The sequence below is a fragment of the Pomacea canaliculata genome, linkage group LG7, assembly GCF_003073045.1.
Source record: "Pomacea canaliculata isolate SZHN2017 linkage group LG7, ASM307304v1, whole genome shotgun sequence".
NCBI lineage: Eukaryota > Metazoa > Mollusca > Gastropoda > Architaenioglossa > Ampullariidae > Pomacea > Pomacea canaliculata.
This window is the reverse complement of record NC_037596.1, coordinates 14,364,170-14,384,702: the sequence shown is the minus strand read 5'-3', so window position 1 is coordinate 14,384,702 and position 20,533 is coordinate 14,364,170. Positions and strand designations below refer to the sequence as shown.

Here is a 20,533-nt window from a genome sequence, read left to right as displayed (position 1 = left end):
TTGGGAGAGGAGAAAGTGGTTTCCTCCTACATAATGACGAGCTGTACGATTGTAAACATTCGTTTGTTTCACAATGAGAGACGCTGGAACGCGCACTTTTGATTTCAGGACGGCAAAATGAGTAAACAGAGTAAAAAAGGTCCCATTTCTGTTGAATTTGTACGGACATATGGGGAAATTGAGCGTGTCAGTCTGTCGGGTGCCAGAGAAACTGTACACAAACAAACAGTAGTCTTCCACGTAGAAAGTGAACCTCCTACCAATGTCGGTGATTCACCAAGAACTTCTCCATGTATTGGATCCCAGCGCCATGTGTATGTTTTTAAAATATTTTCTTCAGCTTTTTCCTTCTTAAAATCTTTTTAATGTGTCATGTGGGGAAAACTTGATTTTGTGTGCCACGGTTCTTCTAATTTTCCTTGTCAACTCTGTTGCCTATATTATATACAATGAATAATAATGTCAAGAAAATGAAACAGTTAAACCTTTTGGCTATAAAAGAGACAAAGATGGGTCTTGCAGCTCAGAAATATTCTGATCATATAATTTCAGCTGACATCTGTTAAGAAAAAGAAAAAAAAATGTCAGTTCATTTGTAGTCTTTTGTGCACAGTGTTGAGCTGGTATCCAAACAGAAAAATGTGCTTTACAGATTCAGAATTATTATTAAATAACATTAACATGGTATCACCAATACTAGTAAAATTTAATAGCATTGAATACAGTTACTAATATTAGTGGTGGACATAGAAAATCTGTCTGTTCTAAACAACTAGTGTCGTTTGACAAAGTTACAGCATGACATTGTGTGTGGTTACAATAGAAAAAGAAAATCATATGAACTTTAAACAAAACTATTTATCCAAAATGTTTCAAATTAGTTCTGTTAGTGTTATTGCTCAGGATCTCGAACATTGTGCAATGAAAGGAATAAGCAGTGAAATTTCACAACTCCCATACTCCACCTGGATGACAGCAAACAGTTGCGCAATTCACAATGTACATTGAGCTTGGCATTATAAAAGCAGTCATCAGAAAAAAGACATTTGATGAAACATAAGAATATCCAGTCTTATTATCAATCAGTAACAAAGTTCCTTAAAGGAAAAATAAAATGGCAAGTTGGGCTTAAACTGTCGATCTTGATGTTCTGAATTCCATTCAAGACCATTTTGTTTGACTTCCCAATCCAAGTGTCAGTGGATACTAGGACTTTAGACTTATTTATTCAGTGAAGTCTTTCACCCATGACTGAATGGAGGTACACATTTGGAATGTGCAAACATTTACATTTTGTAATCTAAAAAGAAGTAACTAATTGAAGTATGTAGTTGGTTCATAGTAGGTAAACAATAGAGACAGTATACAAAGGTCAAACGTGGGCTATCTTGGGTATTAAAGAAACAGTGCTGGCAAGATGAATCTAAATAGTTAAATTCTGCAGTCCCTCAAAAGAAATTACCTAGTTTATACATGACTGAAGGCAGACAAACAATGGACATAAACAATTTAAGCAATGGGAATACTCTTGAGTGTAGAAAACACAGTGAGGTTATAGCATGAGCACTGCTAAATTCTGCAACTTAACAACGAAAAGTATATACTTGACTGAAAGGAAACAACTGTAAAAATTTTGTTAATGAAATGTATTATCGTAACTTGTAATAGCTGTGACAAATAAATAAGAAGTACATTTCTGTTTCCTCTTCCACAAAAAAAGGCACATTTAGCGTTTCCATTATTTTCATGGGCTAAAGCAAATCTTTTGGAAATTTAAATTAGATACTCCAAATCTGGATTTTATTAGTGCATCTCTCATTACTTATGTTTTATGTGTGGAAGAAAGCTAGTATTTATAGATTGACAGGATGTATATTGCAAATTTGGAAATAAAATTTATTTTCCTAGTTTTGGTGAAAACAAGCCATTACTTAGTTTCAATACTTTCAAAAACCCCTTAACATTTCCAAATTTGTAAAGAAAAACCATCACATATTGTAACCACATCACCAATTGATACTAGGGATTGAGTAGTTAATCATCATAATGCTTATCATCTTTTAAATATTTTGTCTCTTAAAGCCAAGAGTCTTCATGATAGTTAATTTCTCTTCTATTCTGTCTTCCCTGCCATTTCAGTAGTATTGTGCACTTTTCTTTCAGTTTCAGTGACTCGCCAACAAGTGTCCCTTTCTCTTAGATTTATAACTTTTATAGATAAAGCTATTTCATCTAATTTTTCATTCAAATAGATTAATAATTTAAACTGATAAGCATTTGTGGAAAGTAATAATAATGGCTATTAATACTGTCAGAAATATGTATTTAGGCATAAATTTTGATTATCTAAGGATCAGAGGAAGCTGTTGCACATTTAGACATGCGAGATCCTTTACAAAGTCTCTATTATCCGGTATTAGCAACCTGGCTGTAAACTTAAAAGCTGCAGGAATGAATGAATTCATATGAGAATTTTGACAACCTGCTGATGACAAAAGGGACAGATTTCATCTTTGTGGCACTGCGTTAAAATACAGGACACATGTCTCTTGATTGTGACAAAACAAATAGCTACTTAGCTACAGGGGAGGAAAAAAATACAATAAAAAGTAGTGTTCAGTGATGATTTGCATGCTCAAACATGCTACCAGGATGTGTAACACACTCAGGGAAATGTGTGTTGTAAAAATCGGTTTCATGTTGGGCTAAGGGTTTACAGTAATTTCATATTCAGTTGTGCCACAAACAGTATAATTTTAAGAAAGTTTTCATTATGATCTGATTTTAGCTTTTGCAGTCAGTCTGGTATTCTGTTAAATGATTCTAAACCAAAAGAATTGTGTATAATTTAGTACAAAAGAAAATTATTCATAGTTTTATTGGCTGTAGGAATTTTTAACATCCTATTCTGGGAATAAATCTGTTTTGTTAATGCTGGTAATTTATTATTCCAAAGAACATATTTAATAGATGTGCTGTATATCCTGACAATTCTGCAAACAATGATTTAGAACTAGCTAAAGAATTTATGATCTTTAAGACCCATTTATTGGATGTCAATTAGGTTTTTATTCATTAACAATTGGGGATTCTAAGGTAAAGACAATATTTTGTTTTGTATCATGTGAGTTTTATTAAAAGAAAGTCCAAGTGGTTTTAAATCAAACCAGTTTAATAGTACAAAGCATCAATCCAAGAATGTTAAGATTTAGGAGTTTGTGTTTGTATCTTTTTTCCTGACAACCCTGACAACTTCCCTACGTGTGAAAGAGTAAGGAAAATGGAATATTTAACAGGGCAGCCATAACGGTAAAAAACTGTTAGCATTGTCACAAATAGCTTGGCATGTGAGTGGTAACTTTTCCTCAGTACGATCATATAGCAGTAACAATGTGTAGTGTGTAAGGTCAGCAAGTTCTCACTTGATCACATTGCTTCCTTGTTTGTAAGGATTTGAAAAGCGCATGTGTATTGTCCTACTTGCTATGTGCACAATGTGTACAACAAGTATAAACATTATGCCTTGAAGGCTAGATGTGAGATCTTATGGTTAACGACTTCCATTGTCAGCATGTTGATCAAGCATCCTTTTCGTATGCATAAACCCGCGTTTCTCAACCATTTACTTGTGACACCCCCCATATGAAAAAGAGTATTCCGTGGGCTCCCCTGTAGCATTATTTAATTTTACTAATTTTGGTAATATTGATATGAGAAACTTTTTTTAAAAAAATGACCGCCTTTGCTCACCCCAAGGTTGAGAACCACAGGCATAAACCTTAAGATGCATCATGTTTTCTTAAACACAGATAAATAAAGAGGTATTTGTATCAACCTGCTTCATTTTTCTGCATGTAAGAAAACATTATTATGCATCTTAGAAGACTTAAGTTCAGTACCCGAAAGTTTGCTTCTGACCAACAGCTGGACTTTCAGTCATTTTGAAAATGTTCTATTCAAGAAGACAATTTGTTCTAGGCAAGGAACTGCTGTATTTAAAAGTAGAATAAACAGAGTTACATTCCATAAAAATGTACGTCTTATATGATATGATTAAACTAAAACAAAACTGATGATACCAGAAAACTCTTCCACAAATACAGTCCTTGAATGCTCTGCTTCCTATGATAATAGGAAAAACTCTACATGCTAACAAGGCCCACTTGTTTACACTCTAGACAGAGGTATATATATATTTTTATAAGGTTTTTTTTTTTTTTTGGCTGTGAATCTGTCTGGCACACACACATATATACATAACATGCATATTCATTTGTATGGCTGCCTGTTTGCAGGTTGCAAAGGGAAATGATGACTTCTAGCCAGGAATCACTTTGCACATCAGGTGTGGTGCAGTCACAGGAACATCAAAAAGACAGTGCAGGGGACTTCAATGATGGGTACAGCATCACAGCTTTGTTCAGTACCAGCACTGACTTTTTATAAATGTCTACAATTTCGGTTTTGTCATATTTTTAGAAATAAATAGCTGCATGTTAAAGATGGCATCATGTTTAAGAAACTGCTTATTGTTTCTTGTGTGTGTGTGTGCACACAGGGTGAGACAGAGTTGAACTCACTGACACTGATATTGCCTCTCAGCATTTGATTTATAGCTGTACAGGTCTTTTAAGAAGCAGGTGGAGAGAAAGTCTGTCCCAAAAGAGTTATTGTTGTAGGTCAGGATAAGTGGATCACTGGGATAAAAGAAATATGCCTGTCAAGAAGATTCAGGTTTAGCTACAGATACCTTTGTTTTTTAAAGCTGTTTTCTATTTATTTATTATTGCTTTTCATCCATTCTATTTTTAATCAATCATTATAATCTGCATATTCTTTGACTTAACTTCTTATCTATGTAACATGTGATTAGCTAAATAGAAATGAAGTATTGATCACTTGTCGTACTTTAAACTTAGTGTGTTCACTAATATCACTTTACATACACATGTTCTTTGTCTTACTCCATAGGGAGTGCGTGGAGTATCCTCAGGGTTCACCGACCGCTAACAGAACAGAAATACTGGCCACTGGTTCGCCAGAAAAATCTCCAACTGACAGAGTCAGTCATAGTGATGCCATGCTTCTAGATAGCTCAGTTGGATCTGGCTTGGATGTCCCTTTCACTAGTCACAGTACCCCACACATACCAAGTCTTTTTGACAAAAAGTCAGACTCCATGTCTGATTCTCTGTCAGATAAAGATCGGACCCAAACTTTGCCAGCTTTGAGACATCCCGTGAAAGATCATTTGAGCGCTCTTTGGACAACATTCTTGACAAGTGCTCAGAAAAGTCATTAGACTTGAGTCTTAGTGTGGACTCTTGGAATGGCACAGTTTCTGAAGGTGGCTCAAGACCATTGGATTCCACCCAATCTTCAATGGCTAAAAATGTCAAAAGTGATAAAAAGAAGAAAACATCTTGGTATACTGTAAGTTCGTTTTCATTTTGTCCAAAATTTCTTTTTTTTTTTTTTTTTGATGAATATTAACCCGTTTTGAGACCTTTAAAATAGGAAAAGATTTACTAGTACTTTTTTTTTTAGCTAATTTTGTCCACATTGTATTTTGACCTTTTATAGTATCTTTCATCCATCAGAAAAGATAACAGTTTACTTATTGCTTGTTGCAGTTTTCAAACTGTTACTTGTTAGATTTCATGTTAAACCATGCTGAACTTTATATATTATGAACCAGGTTTTTTTGTTTTTGTTTAATAAATCATAGTTGTGTTATGTACAAAGCATGATGGTCATGCACAAACAACTGCGCAGAAGTGAGAACGGTTTGACCCAGCACACAGTGCTTTCCACCCTAAAGGCCATGGTTTGCTAACTGCTTTCATCTATGACCCAACAAGTACCCTCATCTCTCTCCCCTTGGTCTTCATCGTGCTCGGACAGGAGCTTCAGAGCTCTTGACAAAGTCTGCTTTATGTTGTAGACATCATAGAGATCTGAAGATTTTGTCCTTCAGTGGTGCGTTAGCAGGCCATGTCCTGCTCTTGGTTCTGTTGGGTTGAACAGGGGTCACTATCGTTGGGCCATGCATCAGGGATACCCTGGAAACTCTCCAGTGTGTAACTTTGCATACATCTGATATCTAAGTCTATAGAGTAGCCTGTCCTCAGACTCATAAATGGTCTTCTCTGTCTAGTCTGTAAAGTGCATCATGACTTCTGTAGCTTGGATGCTGTTGAACCTCTCTTTCCTGCTCAGTGGATAGAAGTTTGGCCTTTAATTCCAAATTGTATGTAAGGTAATTGTCTTCTGCTTCGTCTTGCAGATGTTGAGCCCAACTTACAAATCACGAAGTGATGATTTTAAGAAGACTTTTAAGGACATACCAAAGGAAGAAAGGCTTATTGTTGGTAAGAATTCATGAAGTCATTTCTCTGGTATAAGACAACACATATTTATTTTGAGTTTAGTCTGCATCAGGATCAGTGAGCTTAACCCAGGCAGATGTCTGGAATGTTTTTAGTCCAGCTCAACTAGACATTGAGAAATAATAATAATGATAATAATTGATTTCTTTTGTGCTTTACCTCACAATCTAAGACCGACTCAAAGCATTTTACAAAAGATAAAAACATAACAACAATGATGGAAGATTGTCTCAAACAAACAGTTCATTGCATGCCCACTTAGTATAGTTACTTGCGTTGAGAAGATAAATGAATGTTATCAATTTAGACTCAGTCTGCAGCCTTGTCATTGCATGTGGATTTTGATAAGTCAGTAAAGTTCTGCTTTGAAAAGTAGCTGAAAGTTATTGAGTGCAGTGTTTATAAGACCCACAGAAGCATTTGGTCTAGCCCAGCCAAGGCAACTGCAGGTAGGACTTGAAATTCAATAAATCTAGGAGCTTTTTTCATAGCAACATAAAATTATATTAAGTGAATCATAATGATGACATCAATTTTTTTAGGGAAATTTAAGGAATTTTCATTACAGGATAAATGGCACGTAGGAGTATATGTAAGGAAATGCTTCTCATCATCTTTCCATGGTCTGTCTGCCTGTTTGGTATTAAATCAGAGGACAGTGCCAGGCAGGCTAGCAGTGTATATGCTTGCGAAAGTGTTAAAACACTGGCAAAACTATGGCTTGACCAAATGTAGCAGGATAGCTATTAAGTTGATGATTTTGTATGACCTGTAAATGATTTTATGAATATCCAAATAGCTCTTGGTAGTCAAAACATTCCCTACCCCTTACATAGTAGGACAGAAGTTCCAACTTAGCACATGCCTATAAGCTCAGCACCTGTAAATTTCTGTGAATATATCTTTTTTTCCATGTCCTTATATATATGCACACAGGTACATGTGTGTGTGAATACATGGTCACATGAACATAGACACACATACATGTCTAATACATACAGAAGTACATGAAATGCATCCTTTCTCAGCACATGAACACACAACACACATTGATTTTGTTTCACCCCCATGACAATTTTCATGATGTAGCCCCAGTGTTTGCCACAGCAGTAAGAACCAACAACCAGCCTGTGCTAATCATAAAAACAAAAGTGGACTATAAACATGCTTTCAGTTCATATCTGTGGCAGAGCAATCAATATGATGCTGTCTCAAAACTGCACAACCTGCACCTATAATGCACCTAACATCTGATGTCCCTTGAAACTTCTGGCATGAAAAAAAAAACCACTCTTATGACAATTGATTCTCTCATGATGGCAGCAGTTGCAGGTCAGATTAAAATTGCTGGATGCAATGCTTGCCTTTCTTTTTTATCAGTAGAATAGTGTTTTATATTGACTGGCACATCTGCTTCTTATTATGGTCTCACATTTTTCAGATTATTCATGTGCCATGCAGAAAGATATTCTAGTACAAGGGCGTATGTATATATCTCAAAACTGGATTTGCTTCTATGCCAACATATTTCGCTGGGAGACTGTGGTGAGCATAGCATCTCAGTGTACATAAAACTATTGTTTTATAAAATATGGTATATGCATATGTTTTGTAATTGTAATTTTTAAAATATCATAACTTATTTTTAAAATATTATTTCATTGTTGTGTAGCTAGTCTGTTAGCTTTGGCCTTGGAAGTCTCCAGTTAGAAGCAGTCATTGAAAAACTGTCTCTGTCCACCTAGCAGCAGATCAGTAATACCTGATTTATCAGGGAAGATAAAAAGAAGGAAAAGACTAAGATGTTATTTTTTGTACCTTTTGTTTAATGTAGTGAAGTATTTTCTGTAAATACAATAAAACCTTCCTATTCCTAAAATCAGTTTGTAACTCAGCTGACAGGATATTGATGTTGGTAATATTTGATATTTATAGCTGTTCCTGTCATCTGAGATCAATTTATCTTTGGTCCTGGATCGATTTGAGTTTTGGTTTGGGAAGATCTGATCATTTTGGGGTTGATTCAACTCAGGCAGGTGGTAGATATGATTGGAGCAGTATGGTTTGGGTCGCATGGACAAGTGACCCAATGAACAAAGGGCGATCCACTGCACAGTGGTTAGCGCCTGTCACCAATACAGAGACGGTTGGCTGTCCTGGGTTCAGCTCTTATCTCAGGCACATGGCTTTTTCTCTGCATGTGGCATCTGTTTACAAGGCTGTCTGTCTTAGTTGTAATAGGGATGGTCTTAATAAGGAGATTTACTGTACCTGAAAAAAATTTTTAGTTTTGAACTTTTCATTGGACTATGTTATTTTTGAACTGCTGTAGAGAACAGAGTGTGAAAAATTATTTCTAATATAATTTGTGATTTCTTTTTTTTTTTTTTTTTCCTTTGCTTTTTAAACACCCTTCACCCAGATCATCACGAAAGTGGTTATGTGACCTTTGGTCATGCCATATATAAATGCAACAGCGGTCAGAATTATGTTACCTGGGTCCAGTAAGTTAAGCAATAAGAAGTGTATTGGGTATATGTCTTTGCCTTGTGGTACAGTATTCTGTTTATGCCCCTTTTTTTGTAAACTTGCTTCCACTGTTTCCTTTTCACAGCTAACCATTCCATGTAAAGACATCACAGCCATCACAAAAGAAAAGACGGCCCGTGTCATCCCAAATGCTATCCAGATCACCACAACAACCGAAAGATACTTCTTTACGTCATTTGGAGCTAGGGACAAAACCTACATGATGCTTTTTCGCATCTGGCAGAATGCTCTGCTTGATCAGGTGAGTATATTTCTATTAATAATTCTGTGAAAGATTACCACTGTTAAAAAATCACACCTGGGAATGGACCGCGCTTGCTTTTGGTACAATTTCTAAAATTAGAGCATTCTTATAATAATGTAGCACTGAGGATGAGGTAAGGTATTAAAAACAGAACAATAATGAATATAAAAATATGCACATTATCATGTCACAAAAATAAAACAAATATAGTTTGAATATTGAAATATTAACTAATTAGTCAATATTGTCTGTATAAGACACTGGCCACAAGAACACAAATAAAGACTTGTCACATGATCTCTCTCACACACACTTTCCTTCACACTGACACATGCACTTTTCTAATGCTAAGTTAAAGCAGTACCTATTGGCCTCTTATTGAAGATTATAATGGCTTCTGGTATGAAGGGCCTCAGGAATGCCTTCTTGCAAGTAGTACTTGGTTGTGCCTGCTAGAAGGTAGCAGCTGAAATTTGTGATGGAGAGGGTGTGTTAGGTCTGTACCATAAGTTGCAATCTTTCCAACTGCAAGGAGATACACGAATGGTAGTTGTGTTGAGCCTCACTGCTTGATGACCTTGACCAGCCTTGCATTGTCAAGGAAGTGGCAATACCAGGCAGCAATGTTAATGGATTCAATAAGCCTACAGCGCTCCGCAGCTGACAGGAACTTTTCATCTTTGAGTCAGGCCACTAGGTCCGTGTTATCTGCATATTTAGCAAGCTTTACAGTAGTGTTGTCAATAGTGAGCTCATTAGTGTACCTAGCTGACTAGCGCACTCCAGTAGAAGCTTGTCAGAGGCTTTATACTGGTTGATGTGAGAGTCACTGTGGACACCAGCAGTGAAGAGCAGACATTTTCTTCGCTGGTTTCTTGCCTCAAACCTTGCACAGACAGTATTGAGATCATTCAAACTTCTGAGTGGATTGGCTTACTGTACACTTTGTGTCTTTTGTTTTCCTCCCATCATGGTGTTATGCAGATCTGTTGGGCAGAGATGACAGACTCTGGAAAAAAAAGTGATGTAAGAGGTAATTGTATCTGCCAAACAGTCCTCAATTGGTTTTGCAGCTTTCGAAGAACAGATTCCTGTTTTTAAGTTTACTGGGCTGCAGAAAGACAGAAAAAGGCAGGGTATTCCCATGGTGAATTAGTAAATAAATATCCTTAACTGCAGAAAATATATGTCCTGTATAAGATGGATGTAAATAAGCTAGTTTTCTGGGATTTGTTTTTGCTCATTTCCCTAAGGTTCCTGTTGTAGGAGATGTAAGGATACAGTTGACGGTATTGATGTTAGCTTTTATCAGCAAGGTTGACTGGTTTGGTTTTGCAGCCTATGATTGGTGTGGTTGTTACAGCCCATGCCGTCCAAGGAGCTGTGGCAGTGGATCCACTACAACTACGGGGATGAGCTGGGCTTGACGTCAAGTGATGATGATTATGTGCCGCCGCCAGGGACAGAAGAACTTCGAGAGAAATTGAAGGACAACAGCATAAATCAGAAGGTGGGCCATTGTGATTAACACCAAGGGTTTTTTTTTTTTTGGGGACTGTTAATTTTTATTGTTAAAAAGATTTTCTTTTTCATGCATGCTCTTATATGTCTATGCACATGTGCCACAGATAAAGTTAATTAAATTTTCTAGTTAAACATTTGCTAAACAAACAGCAGCGTTTCTTACAAACACAAAAAATGAGGACACACATTTATAACTTGTAAGAATTTGGTCAAGCTTTTCATGTACATGTTTCCCTTTAAGCTGTTCTTCATAGAATAGTTTATTACAGTTTGGGAAGATGATCATTTTAATGATGCCACATCTCTGAAAGTTGTATTCTCTCACTTTTTAATCAGAAGTCATAAAGGTCAAATTGAAATGAAACCTGTTATCGTGTTTCATAAACATGGTAGTTTGTCATTTAATGATTTGAAAAATGTGACTTGTTTAATGTCACAGTTTTGTGATCTTTTATGTCACAAAGATGTAGCTTTTCATGTCATGTCACAGTTTGTGAGGTACAGAACTTGTGTGCCAGGTTTCCATGTGTGCCAGTTTAATGATTATAAATTATCTAGCCTCGTGTAGTTTTATATTATAGTAGATCAAATCCATGGCTTGATGTAGAAATATCCAGTGTTGTCATCTTTACAAACACTGTTTAAGAGATAACGTTCTCAAATCTAGAACCATAACCCATCATTTGAGAAGCAGCATATTTTGTGACAGTAAACTCTGTTGAAACATCCAAGCTGACCTAGTTAGATTATCTAAATTAGGCCTTATTATGTTCCTAAATGCAGATACATCTTGTATAGTACAGCAGTCAGTCAGAAATACCAGGCAATATTTTTAAAGCCTGCCAGACAAGCTTAATCTTATCATATTATTTTAAGGGCAGTATGACTGCTGCTCTGTGCTATCACAGTCCAAGTGTCTCAGTGTTCGTGATCTGAAGCAGAGAGGAAAATTTGTGAAGGGTTTCAGGTGGTTTTTGCTGGTTTTGGCATGATTAAAGTGAAACTACCAGTCAAGGAGCAGCTAAGAGTTGGGTTATATTGCTGATTGAATTGTCTCTAACAAGTTGCAGAACTGAAAATGACTGAGGAAATTGTTTGGACTTTATGATTTCGATTTGCTTCTGGTTACTGCTATATTTTCTTGTGTGGAACCTATGCATAGAGCTGCTATGGCAGGTATTGCCTGCTCATGGATCCTGGATATTATAAAAATATAAAAATAAATCATTTCATTCTCATCTATAGGACTTAAATATGATTGAATATACATTTCGTATCAAAGCGCAGGAAGCACCACTGTTGACTTTGAAATGCTGAATTTGTTCTTGTTGAAAACATTTTTCGTTAGCAGTTATTACAAGACATACTTCAGGTGTAGCCCAAAAACATCGAGCCAAAGATAATTGGTCACAACATTAAAATGTAAGATTAAAGTTTAGTCTTAATTCAATTTCTTAATTTTTGTCTCATTTCTTGACAGGATTTGACAGATTCTTCTGACCAGCCCCCACCCAATGACAGCCAAGCAGTGGCCAGCAATGAAGACACTGATGCTCTTGTTTCAGATGAGGTGTTCAACCAGTCGCCATCCTCACACACAACTGCCCCTATCCTCCCAAACATCCCTACAGACTTTGGTGACACATCAGATGACAGTGACAGTAGGTCATCTTGATGCTGTTGCTACTTGTTAACAGTGATCTGTTGACACTTATCTATTTACATTTTGCTCATGCCAGCAGCATTGACAGTAATGACCTGGGAAGCCTAGTGAAACTTTGCTTGGATGACCAGAGTAACTTGATTGTGTCCAAGTATTAGCTGTTAACTTAAGCATCAGTATTATTGCGTACTGTTATCATGATCAACAAAACTAGAACCTCTTGTGTGTAAAATGTAAGTGCAAAAATTGACTTAAAACTGTTGGGGATTTTCATTGGTTTTGTTTTAACTAGGTTCATAAAAAATAACATCGATGTATGTGTTGATACTATCATAATATTGATACTTAATATCAGAAAACTACTTTAATTATTAGCATCTTGTTTCTAGGCACAAAATACTGTTTATTATTTACAGAATATACCTAAGTTATATTTTATCATGACTAATTATCAAATATCAGCTTTTAAATGTCTGTTTTATTGTGCAGTGAGTCCTCTGACCTCACCTTTACGTATTTAGATGCTTTCCTTGTTGAACTTTTTTGTGTGATCTATAGTTCTCTGACATGATTTACACATGTGTTTATGTGATGGAGAATACTGCTACAGAGGTGCATCTAGGAAACAGTTTTCTTATTTTGTTTCTCCTCACCAGGTGAAGTGATGTGTGTGGGACATGATCATCTTGAGAAGCTGTATCTAGATGAGGTTTTTGGCCTTAATGTTGACAAAATGTTCGAGAATATGTTCTCTGACTCTCCTTTCTTCAGAATGTTTGTCGGCTCAAGAAAAACATTTGGTGAGAACGCATGCTATGATTTTGTATCTTCTTTTTAGCTCTGTCTGTGTTTATTCTGGTTGTTATTTCCAAGCTCTCCCCCTTTTTCCTATCAAAGGGGACTCCTGGAGCTCTGTTTTTAAATCTGAGAATAATCTCTGAACAGTTCTCATAATCTTTGAATTGTAATCTTTCACTTGGTGTAAATGCATTTTAAAACTCTCAGTTGATTTTGCTTTTTCTTCAGATCTGAACCTTCCTAAATGGCAAGAGGATCCTGATGAGGAGGGAAACAAGGTGCGAAACATCAGCTACACTTTGACACTCAACAATTCCATAGGCCCCCGCACTGCTCCTACTACAGAGAGACAAGTAAAAGCATTTTAAAAAGGATATTTTTTGTTAACAGACAAATGAATTCTTTGGTGTGAACATGTCTCACTTGTGTGAAAACCTTTTTAATGACTAATAGGGGAAGCTGAGATGGATTTAGATGATGTTCAGAAATGCACTTCATCACTCTTTTGACAGATCTGCTACAAGGAGAGCACGCCGGGCAAAATGTATTGCGTAGATTGCGAAATCGGCCACAGTGGCATCCCATACAGTGACTCCTTTTATGTGGTTTTGCGCTACTGTCTGACGCGAGTCTCACGAACAAAGTGTCGAGTTCGCATCACAAGTGAGCTGAAGTTCCGCAAGCATGTGATGGGAATGATCAAAGGTGACTTGCTTTGCTTAAGAAAATTTGTTCTATGCAGAAGAGAAAAGATCGTTGTCATAAATATTTGGAGAAAAATTGTAAAGTTTATTGCTTTTTTATGCCTTGTGATCTTCATGACTCCACAGAGATAGCGCTTTTTTTTTTTTTACAGGCATGATTGAGAAAAGTGCGGTGAATGGACTTACTGACAACTTCAGGTGTCTCTGTAAGTAACAACACACTTCCAAAGGACTAGCCCCTTGTTTTGTATTCAGATCTTTGAAGTGATGGATGCCACAATCATGGCTGTCAGTTCTAGGATGGATTGCAACTAGTTGATCATTGAATCTATTTTGTCACTTGTGCACACTAGTCTGTCTTGAATAACTCATTCTAAAGTTTAAATGACATTGAAGAATATGACTAATGTGTTTCTTGTCTGACAGTTTTGGTGATGTGGGGTTTGTTCCTGGTGGGGAGGATTTGTTTCTCAGGTAATGCTTCTTGTCTAACAGCTGCTCACATGCGACGAGAAGCAGAGCGACAGGAACTTCATCTACCTGGTCATCAGCTGCCAAAGAAGAAACTGCGACGGCGCCGTAAGCCCCATGCAAGCGTCTCTGACAGCCTGGTACAGCCACGGCTGACTGCAGACCGACAGGTGCCTTCTGCACCTCCCTCACCTATTCGAGGCAAGTGCTATCTGATGTTGGACTGGAAGAAAACACATGGAATGCATTTCTTTTCTAAGAAGACTTGTGGTTGTAACATCTCTTAATTTTTTTCTTTTGACTTATCTCATAGACATTTAACCCAGGTCAGTTTAGAGAACTGAGATCATGCTGCCTGCATTGTTTTGTATGGGCCTCGTCATACTTCCTCCACTCAGCCTATGTTAGTTATCAGCGTGTTCACTGTGGAAGCTTTCTTGACTAACCTATTCAATCATATTCACCAATATAAACCATCACGGGTAATGAGATCTCAGAGACACCTCTTTGCTTGAGAAACTAAAGTTCATCCTTTTGAAGTAGTTGGACTCATGGTTTTGACACATGGCACTTAAACAAATCCTTTAAAGTTCTTTTCCCAAACTACTTGATATTGATATCCTACATGTGTATGTCTCTGTGATATGTGTGTGTTTTTAGTAATTTCTAGCATTATTTCTGTTTATTGATGCATCATCATCATCATCATCTTCATCATTATCTTTGTTATTGTTTCCATAGATGTGCTATCGGTTTGGTTTGGTTTTAGCCAATAAACTTTTGCAGGCAATGAAAACAATGTTTAAACTAGCAATTGATATGCCCGTTAAAGAGTATGTACAATTACATGAGAACAGAAATCTCGTACATAAAAAGACAACCCAAACATGAGCACTTTGTTCACATGCCTGTCTGCAGGGATCAGTGTCCGAGAAGATGGTACAATCAAGGTGAATGCAGACATGCTGGTTCGTGTTCTTGCCTTCATGTAAGTCCTAACTGCACCCATTGTTCACTGACGTTTTAAACAGAAGGAACTGGGTGTGGGAGCAAATGAGAAAGAAGAGAGAATAGGAATTGAAAAATCAGTGATGAAAGTTTATGCTGCCGTAGGCATTTTGAGATGCCACTTTTCTGTGTGGCTAGAGTTACAGACTAAAGTGAATGTGAGAAATAGCTGCTTGTGGATCTTTTTTCTCTGCTAAATGCATTCATACTTGCATTGACGCTGTAACCTGTCCATGCTGTTTGTAATGCTTTGAAGTGGCACGCAGGTGCAGTAAAATCTGATTGTCATGGGTCAGTGGCTCAGGTATGAAAATTTTGGAGCCAAGAAAGTCTGAAGTTGAAATAATTTACTGACATGTACAGAAGAAAATATTTAACTGAGATGAACATCTGCAGTCCAAATCTTACTGAAAGATTCGTTTTACTAGAAAATGCTTAACTTTTGCTGGTTGATGAACATCTGCAGGTTGAGGCCAAGTTTTGAATGAAAGTTTCATCTTGCTAGCACCTAAACATGTACTTTCTGTGCCCTATTTCCATGTATCTGGTTATTAACAGCCATAATAAATTAAGATCCAATACAGACATACATATGCATGCACAATCACATGCTCACCCCCTCGCCCTCCATTTTTTATTTTAATAAAAGAAAAAAACATACATATATAGGTTTAGAGATTCATGGTGACCTATTGTCCAGTAAAAAGCAGTTGAAATTGCTTAAATAATTGATTAAATACATATCTCAGACAAAACATTAATGGAAAATTTATTTCTGTATAGCTAAAAATTATGTGTTCTAATTATTTTAAATATTCCAACTATATCATTTTTCTTTGTTGATGTTTAGACTTATTCTGCTAGTGATGTTCAACGCTATGCTATTTTACAAGCTTTGGGCACTTGAGGCTTCAACTAGTGGACTATTGTCCATCTACAGCGATGATGAGATAAACAATTTAATGTAAGTATTGCAACTTGTGCCTGTTTCTGCATTATTCAGCAAGGTTTTGCACTGTGTTCTGCACCAATTAGATATGTAGCTCATAGCATCACATTCTGCATTATTAAATTTTTTTAACTGTAAGTGAAAGGATGCAACTGAACAATGCCTGTAAGTTTGATGCTACTCTGTGTTGTGTGGTTGATGAGCCAGTCTTTGGTGTCTCGAATAACAATAGAAGATGTAGATGTTATTAACAGTCCTCTGAGAAACTGAATGTTGATGAATACAACTATGAAGATGCCCAGAAATCCCCGTTAAGTGCAGCTGAAGTGACAGATGTTCATGATTTTGTCTAACCCTAACCCTGTCTTAATTAGATGAGGAAGGGCTTATGCAGACAGGCTAGCAAGGTAGCCTAGATTTACAGAAGAGAACAAGCAATGCCATCAAAAGATGAAATAAACTTTCAATATGATACAGCAGCTGCCTTAGCATCTATCCACAAGATATGCATGACTTGTAGTACATGTCCTGTCACTACTTGACTGTATCATCAAAGATATGGAAATACCAGTCCATCACCTATACAACCTCTCTACATGTATCTGCAATGTCCATGCCTAGTCTGTTTATAAGGGGTTGATATGAAGGCATAAGCCATGCAGCATCTTGTACCACTCTCCGCCACATTTTCCGCTATAATTTCATCTTTAATGACATAGCCTTTATCACTTTATCAGTGATAGTCTTTTTTAATTACAGTGTTGGTTGTGGTAGTCAGAATCAAGCGTAACAGCTAAGATATTTTTCTACAGATTTTGAACTGAAGATATTGCATGGAAAAATCATACATTTAGTTACATTAACACTTGCACATTTCGGCATGTGCACATCTATACTTCCTCAAATGCTATTCAAATACCAGTCTCTCAGTTTTATAATTTGTTTTTAATTCCCTTTGTGGAATAGGAAAAATATATTGTATAAAAGTCACCTAACAGTTTTTCTCCTGTCAAAGGACATGCCTTCCTATTGACAAACACTTTGCAGTCTTATTGTTATAATAGTCTCGGAGTGCAGAGTGATTAGTGTTCACACCTGGCAGCAGAAGTCTTGAAAGACATTGATCATGCCTTTGTTATTGTGCAGGGAACAACCACGGAGTCAGGAGGAATGGGGACAGTTACTACGGCAACAGAGGTCTTTACATGAGAATGAGGTGGAAAAATGGCGGCAAATTTTGTATACATCAGTTGAACTCATGGATCATGTAAGAAAATATTGCTATCACTGTTTCTCATGATATGCTTTAGACCTTTTTTCTACAGTCATTTTTTCTTGAGAATATTCTTGCATCTTACTACAGTGTTTGTCATCTTTGAAAACTATGGCAATCAAATCATATAAATTGCAGTCATTAATCTGTAGTCAGCTGTCAGTGACTTTGTCTTGAGATCTCTAACCCTTCATCTCCTTCCCATCAACAGCCCATCTCTTCGATCCTGTGATTTTTAATTTTTCATCTTTTTCTTTCTTCAACTTAACCTTCTCTATCTATTTTTCCTCTCCTTTTTAATCTGTTTTGCCTATTTTGCTCTTTTTCTGTCTGGATTCTCAGCTAAGTCTACGTTTTTCATGTGTCCTACATACTTTGAAAACTGCAGGTTGGTTCCAGGATGGATAATGCTTTTAACACTTGATTTCAGCAACTTCAGATTATTTGAAAGATTTCACTGAAAAGTTAATATATCCTTCATGTCCTCAAAATCTGCACCAAGTATGTTCAGTGAGGTTGCTCAAATCAGGGTTGTTAAACCTCGTCTGAAGTGCAGTTGTATACATTTCTTTGCAGATGAAAAAATCCCTCTTGGATCTGCATGGTCGCCTTGATGTTCGGCTGCAGAGTAAAGCAGAGGAGGATAGTACTGCTTCTTCAGCTAGTGAAAGTGTCGCAAACTCTGAGAAGCGAGTTTCAAGAGAAAGTGAATGGACTTCCTCTGCAGAACATGCAAGCCATGTCTGTGATACTTCTGGCTGTTAGTTTCTGTTCAATGTGATTTTGTTGTACAAGGACATGTTTGCGTGATTTCACCACATGAATGTGTCTGTGATGTGAGTGGTTCAAAAAGTGAGAAGAAGCATCATACTTCAGTGTTCCTTGTGGCAGTTGAAGGAGTCTGTTTCTGTGAAAGCCTTCATGTATGGGGTGTGCTTGCATGGAGTGGCAGTTTATAATGAGATTGTAATGAAGGGGAAAAAGTAATAAAGAAACTGGGTGTAAATTTCTTTAAAATATTAAGGAATACTGTCTTTGGAGAAAAGACAGGTTTCTGTTATTTTGCTTGTTGGTAGATTTTTTTTTCACATGGATCACCTGATTGTCAGGAAAGATGTTTCATTGACAAAAAATTTATAGTTCACCTTGTGTGTCTGCTGATGATGAATTTTGGTTTGTTAGTGAAATTTTTTTAAATGTACATATTTTTGTGCACTATATAAGCTGTTTGCAAGATGCCAACACTAGGTGTCTAGCAATCCAGCTTTTACTTTCTAGATGCCACGAACAATGACGTTTTACATGACAGTCTACAATATATGGTGCTGTTCGATTTTGAGTACACCTTCACAAGCATAAGACCTAGACATCTGCTTCTTACTCAAAACAGTCACTGTTACAGTTGCCACTGTCATTGCTTTCACATCTTCTGTTGCTGACTTCCTTGCCATCAGGCAGTCACTTTTAGAGGAGCACTGACAGTAAGCCCAGTTGTCTTTTTGTAATCTTTTGTCCAATGTGCTTCACAAAGCCTGGAGAAATGTGCAGTGTTCTGTGTGTGGCACGGCAGTGGCATGACCAGTCCTGAACTTCTGGCTTCATTGTCACTCTTTGTCACTACGTTTGTTGTTACTCACCATGCAGGTCATGTTTGCCTTCTTTGGTCTTTCCATCACGGATTTTGCTCTCAGCCATGCTGGTCATGTTCTCACTGTTGGTCTGGTGGCGCAGCAGTTAGCATCTGTCACCAGTAGAGCAAGGTGTAGCTGTCTTAGGTTCAGATCTTGCATTGGGCACACTATTCTTTCTCTCAATGTGGAATTTGTTTACAGGTCTGGCTGCTTTGGCATGATATAGTCTTAGTTCCTTACACAGCATAAAAACCAAATTTCCCCTTCCCACCACCTCACTACCCTACCACCCCACCACCGTGCTCCTTCACTGTTGATCACTGTTTCCATAGAGGCTATTTGTCACAGGGATCATCAGCATCTTCGTAATCTTTTTAATGCATCAGGATTAACCATGAGATAAAGTCTACCTGCCTTGTCTTGTAGGAGCTACCTGAAAAACTGAGCGAGGTAAGATACCTGTGACAACATTTTCCACAAAGTGGTCAATATTATATCAAAGTTTTGTTGGTAAAATCTGAACCTTACTCTTCTCATAACTTAGAATTCACCTTCTCCACAAAGATGACATCTGCCTATTTGACTCATTTGTACCAATTATATTTTTTAGAAAAGAATTAAGACAGCATTGTAACAAAGTCAGCAGATCCTATTAAAAGCTCAAAGCTTCTATTATTGGCCTTTTCCTTTAGGATTTTGGACAGTCCGGTGGCGCAGCGGTTAGTACCTGTCACTAATGAGGGTTGGCTGTTCTGGGTTCGGCTCTCATCTCAGGCACACTGTTCTTTCTGTGCATGTGGCATCTATTTACAGGAATGTCTGCCTTACTGTGATATATCCTTGGTTGCTGGGTCGGCATAAAACACCAATCCCCCAACTTCCTCCAGGATTTTAGTGCATATTTGTTTTATTTTTTTAACTTATAAGATGATGATTTCTTGCAATATGGATGATAAGGGTTGAAATGGATTGGCCATTCTTGAACGGAAAATGTTACTAAAACAGCAAGCAATACCATATGCTAATAGTGTTGTAGAGACCTAAAGCTATCGTTAACATTGATTAATGGGTGTTATGGTAGAGATGACACATAATGTCAAGGTGATCTGGGCAAAGTCAACAACCAGTTCCTAGAATGTCAGTGAGGTGAGAATGTCACTGTGATAGAAATTACGCATAATGTTGTTGAGCCAGGCAAAGTCAAATAACTAGTGAGCTTGGAGTGTCTGTGAAATAAAAAAGTCACCTGTAATCAAACTGACCCATGCAAAGTCAGTTACTATTCAGGTCTTAAAAATCGGCGATATAATAGAAAATCAGTTTGTACTA

General features: G+C 37.0%; 1 protein-coding gene and 1 long non-coding RNA gene across 3 annotated transcripts; one reads left to right on the top strand and one right to left on the bottom strand.

Annotated features, from left to right (window-relative positions):
- The first annotated feature begins 2 nt into the window (after positions 1-2).
- On the top strand, positions 3-19,647 carry LOC112568116 (GRAM domain-containing protein 1B-like). 2 transcript variants are annotated; one of them, XM_025245219.1, is made up of 17 exons: positions 3-314; positions 4,296-4,400; positions 4,972-5,433; positions 6,287-6,371; positions 7,831-7,934; positions 9,004-9,180; positions 10,547-10,693; positions 12,188-12,368; positions 13,027-13,170; positions 13,397-13,521; positions 13,681-13,873; positions 14,025-14,078; positions 14,368-14,544; positions 15,262-15,331; positions 16,202-16,315; positions 17,447-17,567; positions 18,150-19,647. In XM_025245219.1, the coding sequence occupies exons 3-17, from the start codon at positions 5,383-5,385 to the stop codon at positions 18,336-18,338; spliced, it is 1,932 nt and encodes a 643-aa protein (XP_025101004.1). In that variant the 5' UTR covers positions 3-314; positions 4,296-4,400; positions 4,972-5,382; the 3' UTR covers positions 18,339-19,647. The 2 variants fall into 2 exon arrangements, with proteins under 2 accessions (XP_025101004.1, XP_025101005.1); XM_025245220.1 differs by lacking the exons at positions 3-314; positions 4,296-4,400; positions 4,972-5,433; ... (1 more) ...; positions 7,831-7,934; positions 9,004-9,180 and adding an exon at positions 10,015-10,209.
- LOC112568118 lies at positions 8,195-9,775 on the bottom strand. The gene is made up of 2 exons (XR_003099998.1): positions 9,548-9,775; positions 8,195-8,660 (listed from the first exon to the last, which is right to left on the bottom strand). It is a non-coding gene; the product is annotated as an uncharacterized LOC112568118 (long non-coding RNA).
- Positions 19,648-20,533: the final 886 nt, after the last annotated feature.

What these genes read in the sequence shown, in the direction of transcription:
- LOC112568116 (XM_025245219.1), top strand. Translation starts at nt 5,383, where the DNA reads ATGGCTAAAAATGTCAAAAGTGATAAAAAGAAGAAAACATCTTGGTAT. An exon ending in AGAAAACATCTTGGTATACT is followed by an intron (nt 5,434 to 6,286) that starts GTAAGTTCGTTT and finishes TTCGTCTTGCAG; the next exon opens with ATGTTGAGCCCAACTTACAA. An exon ending in CAGTTGAACTCATGGATCAT is followed by an intron (nt 17,568 to 18,149) that starts GTAAGAAAATAT and finishes ATTTCTTTGCAG; the next exon opens with ATGAAAAAATCCCTCTTGGA.